We start from the raw sequence: 3,929 nt of genomic DNA, 5'->3' as shown, positions 1-3,929 counted from the left end.
TGGTAGAGGACCCGAGCTCAGAGGATGAAAGAGACCACCCACGGAGGGTGAGAGGGGAATTTTTTTAATATCTGTATAAACTACTCGGAATGTGTTGTTTTAAGCAGTGTAATCTACTCGTGGAAATGTACACTGAGGAAACAGAGGTAATTCAATGGCACTTCACTTCTGTTTCAGAACAAGTTTGGTGCAGTTCAAAGATTTACCAAAAAGCGGCGCCACCAAGCTGTCTTTTTCCCCCCTCTTTCTTTACTTGTAGTTTTTTTTACAAGATACTTGTGTTATCAGTGTTATCAACATTACAATTATGAAAGATAGGCTAGTTTTACAAACATAACCCCGAACCCCTTACCCCACCCCTATTGCTAAACACTTTTTTTCTTTTTTTGTTATATCTATCATATATGGCAAAGTATTACTAACGTCCGGGACTACCAGGACACCCATGTCCACGCCCTGGGGTCTGCGCTAAATCACTAGGGGTGTGTGTTGACTGCATCATGAGGAGGAGGGTAGGAGGAGGAGCACTACAGCAGCCCTTATTACCACCGTGCCTCAGTCCTGCCCTGGACAGCCGAGCAACTCCGACCTCCAAATCACATCTAGAGCTCCTGAACAGGCGGAATTAACCTCAAAAGACTAAAAAAAAAAAATAAAAGAAGTAAAAAATAAAAATCAAACAAAGACATCCAGGGGGATAAAGTTGGAGAACAAAGGATATTTACTGGAATACGACAAATCTGAACGCGGCGCTAATTTTGATTTTGTTGGAATATTTGACACCATGAGGATTTTCCCCGTCGTGCTCCTGCTTGTTCACAGCTTGGGTAAGTGTTCAATGCATTTCGTACAAATACAACAGTATTTGTTTATCTGTACCCCTCCTCTCCCCCCAAAGCCCTAAGTGTTGATTGACCTTTTTTTTTCTTTTTTTAAATCTAATCATCTAAGTATCTAATTTTTAAAAAATGTAATCCTAAATCGTTGCTCTCTGTCATGCCATGTTGTTCTGGAGTTAATGGGGTCATCTGTCTATTTTAGATTAAGCTTTATGTAACTGGATACATTTATTTTTAACTCATATTCTTGCCATGACATTAGCTAAGAGTCTGTCCGTGAAATTTGGGGGTGTGCATGTTTGGGTCTTGCCTCTGGCTACATTTTGTTCCCAAACCACATAAGTACTCAACATTGATTTTTAGCTGCTGTAGTGCTTTGGAGCAAAGCCCAAATAAGCTATTTACTCGTGACCAAACATGGATTAGTAGTGTAACTAAAATCCCCTCCCAATCCCACCTGGAGCTTGCTGGTGTGCAACATGTCTCAACTTGCCCAGCAATCTCTGCCCAGGTGGAGTTCAGTTCATTACCCTCAGAGTAGTAGCTCTGTAGTAGCTTCTGCTTCTGGAACTCAAATTCTCTCTCTCTCTCTCTCTCTCTTTTTTTTGTTCCTCTCTTCTCCAGTTGTGTCCAGACTGGCCAGTGGGGCTGCAGTCGACCGGCATGAGGGCGACAGGCAGCGGCACACGTCCGTCTTCAACCTTTTAGACACAACCAGGGACAGGAGGGCTGAGGAGGAGGAGCGCACAGGTGCCACAACAGTGCAGCATGGCCAGGACGGCAAGGAAGAGGAGGATGACGATGGATATTACTACGATGATGAGTTTGACGACGAAATGTCTGGAGACTATGACATGGATGTGCCACGAGGTAAGGCAGGATCTTGAGTTACTGTCTAAAATCCTTCAGTAATTTTTGTCTGCATGCCATTTAATGACCCAACTTACCAACCTCTGAGTAGCTCTTTGAATGAAACTTGGCCATGAAAGTAGCTGAACAGACTGCCTAGTCAATGTTTTAGTCTGTACTTCTAAAAACAAGGGTCTTTATTAAGGTGTATACCTTTATTTGCTCTCTAACACTGGAAATCCTCTTTTACGGTCTGACTAGATCACTGTGCCATACGACCAGCAGTGTGGGAATAAAAGCGCAATAGACGTCAAGAGACATGACAACATTGCTGAGTCCAGACATAGCTGAATGTTTTTTTTTACTTTATTGGTTCAGTTGCCATGTTGAGCAAAGCGCAGGTGCTTTTCGTATTTTGAATGAGCCTTATCAGTAATAACCATACAAAAAACTGGAGTCTTTAGTAATCATGTAAAGACTGCACTTATGCGATAGGGTTTTTATTTTTGCATTGTTGGTGAAGTCACCATGACAATAAAACTCAAAGCCGAAGTGAGATGATTTGAAGTGACAGTGAGAAAGTGAGGAAGAAACTCAAGTCTCACTCCAGAAGCAACATGTCAACCTTTAAAGGACTGAACTTTACTCATCATTTTTATTATTTTTTTGTCATCTTTATTGGTTTAGTCGCCATGTCAAGCAAACCCAAAGACCCGTCATCCCTCCCGGAGCCCCAAAACACAGAAGAAACCCAAAGGAGGGGAAATGGAAGAAAGAAGGGGAAAGGCAAGGGAAGGAAGAGGAATCCCTGCTTGAAAAAGTACAAGGACTTGTGCATTCATGGCACCTGCCAGTACCTGAGGGAAATCCGTGCCCCGTCTTGCGTGTAAGTACCAAAGCTCTGCAAGCACCTTGATGTCACCTACGGAAATAACGGTCACCGACATTAACTAATGGAGTACCTGCTATGCTTGCAGCTGCCATCCAAATTACTCTGGCGAAAGGTGCCAGTTATTTACGCTGCCTGTCCACACCGCGGAGGGCTACAGCAGGACCACGGCTTTAGCAGTGATAGCTGTGGTGCTTTCATCCGTCTGCCTCACCATCATCGGCCTCTTATTAATGCTAAGGTGAGTAGAACAAGCATTAGACGCCATAAAGAACAATAAAAAAAAAGAGTGAAATAATCTGACTAATCCACCGTTTCTTTTTATTTTTTAAATTATCTTCAGGTTTCACAAGCGTGGAGCGTATGATGTAGAGAGCGAGGAGAAGGTGAAGTTGGGGCTGGCGTCCAACAACTGAAGCCACAAACAGAGGTGAGCGCTTCAGAACTGACTTCTTATCCCAGACGTTACCTAGAAGCTTCTTTGTACCTTCATGAGATTAACCTTTTATTTATTTATTTATTTATTTTTATTTTTTCGCCCTATCAGGCATAAATGCAGAAATTCTACCTCAAACTGGAAAAACAGAAGCGTACTGCAACGGGAGGCCCAGGAGGAAACATGAACGTATGTGGAGATGGGAGCTGAGAGCGCTCAGATGGATGTTCCATGACTGGTCAGCTGTGGGCGACCGGATCGGTATCCCCCGCGGGGCGTCCACTAGAGTAGGGGACATCTTCCGGGAAGCGAAATACAGAACGGCTTAGAAGATGGACTGAAGATGGGATCGGCAGGAAGAAAACAAGAAGAAGGGACGACGTTTAGACTCTGCTCTGCTTCGTGACTGCGTGAAAAGAAAACGTTTCAAGTGGAACTGGAAACTTTAAACAGCAAGGATAGCTCAATTTGGACTCTTTTTCTCTCATGAGAAAATGTTTTGTATTTTTCCTGCACACCTTTTTTTTTTTTCTTTTCCTGTACAGTAAACGTTATATTTATAAGTTTAATTTATTTATTTAAATGTATTTATAGGGATATTATTCCCTCAAGTAGTTTTTAAAATTGTAATGTTACAATTCTTTTTATATTTGCTATTGAACAATATTTATTTATGAAACAAACAGGCAGAAAACAAAATCACAAAAAAGCTCTTTGCCTTTATTTACAATTTTCTTTGTGTATCCAACTTTAATTCTGGCAAACCCAAAGTGATCCAAAGCACTGTAATTATTAAATTCCAAATAAACTGTTTATTTGGGTAATTTCTGTTTATTATTATTTTTTTATCTTTGTTTTTTTTGTTAAAATATAAATAACTCTTTGGAAGCTACCAATATCACAATAGGTGGACTCA

At 41.4% G+C, this 3,929-nt stretch overlaps 1 protein-coding gene across 1 annotated transcript; it reads left to right on the top strand.

Moving 5' to 3' along the window:
- The first annotated feature begins 552 nt into the window (after positions 1-552).
- On the top strand, positions 553-3,380 carry LOC103144529 (proheparin-binding EGF-like growth factor). The gene is made up of 6 exons (XM_007561564.2): positions 553-827; positions 1,464-1,709; positions 2,376-2,574; positions 2,666-2,818; positions 2,921-3,007; positions 3,125-3,380. The coding sequence occupies exons 1-5, from the start codon at positions 785-787 to the stop codon at positions 2,991-2,993; spliced, it is 714 nt and encodes a 237-aa protein (XP_007561626.1). The 5' UTR covers positions 553-784; the 3' UTR covers positions 2,994-3,007; positions 3,125-3,380.
- Positions 3,381-3,929: the final 549 nt, after the last annotated feature.

The sequence above is a fragment of the Poecilia formosa genome, unplaced genomic scaffold (assembly GCF_000485575.1).
Source record: "Poecilia formosa unplaced genomic scaffold, Poecilia_formosa-5.1.2 Scaffold128, whole genome shotgun sequence".
Taxonomy (NCBI): Eukaryota; Metazoa; Chordata; class Actinopteri; order Cyprinodontiformes; family Poeciliidae; genus Poecilia; species Poecilia formosa.
Note: the sequence above shows the minus strand (reverse complement) of the source record. Positions and strands in the feature narration are given on the sequence as shown.

What these genes read in the sequence shown, in the direction of transcription:
- LOC103144529 (XM_007561564.2), top strand. Translation starts at nt 785, where the DNA reads ATGAGGATTTTCCCCGTCGTGCTCCTGCTTGTTCACAGCTTGG. An exon ending in TGACATGGATGTGCCACGAG is followed by an intron (nt 1,710 to 2,375) that starts GTAAGGCAGGAT and finishes TTATTGGTTTAG; the next exon opens with TCGCCATGTCAAGCAAACCC. An exon ending in GGCCTCTTATTAATGCTAAG is followed by an intron (nt 2,819 to 2,920) that starts GTGAGTAGAACA and finishes AATTATCTTCAG; the next exon opens with GTTTCACAAGCGTGGAGCGT.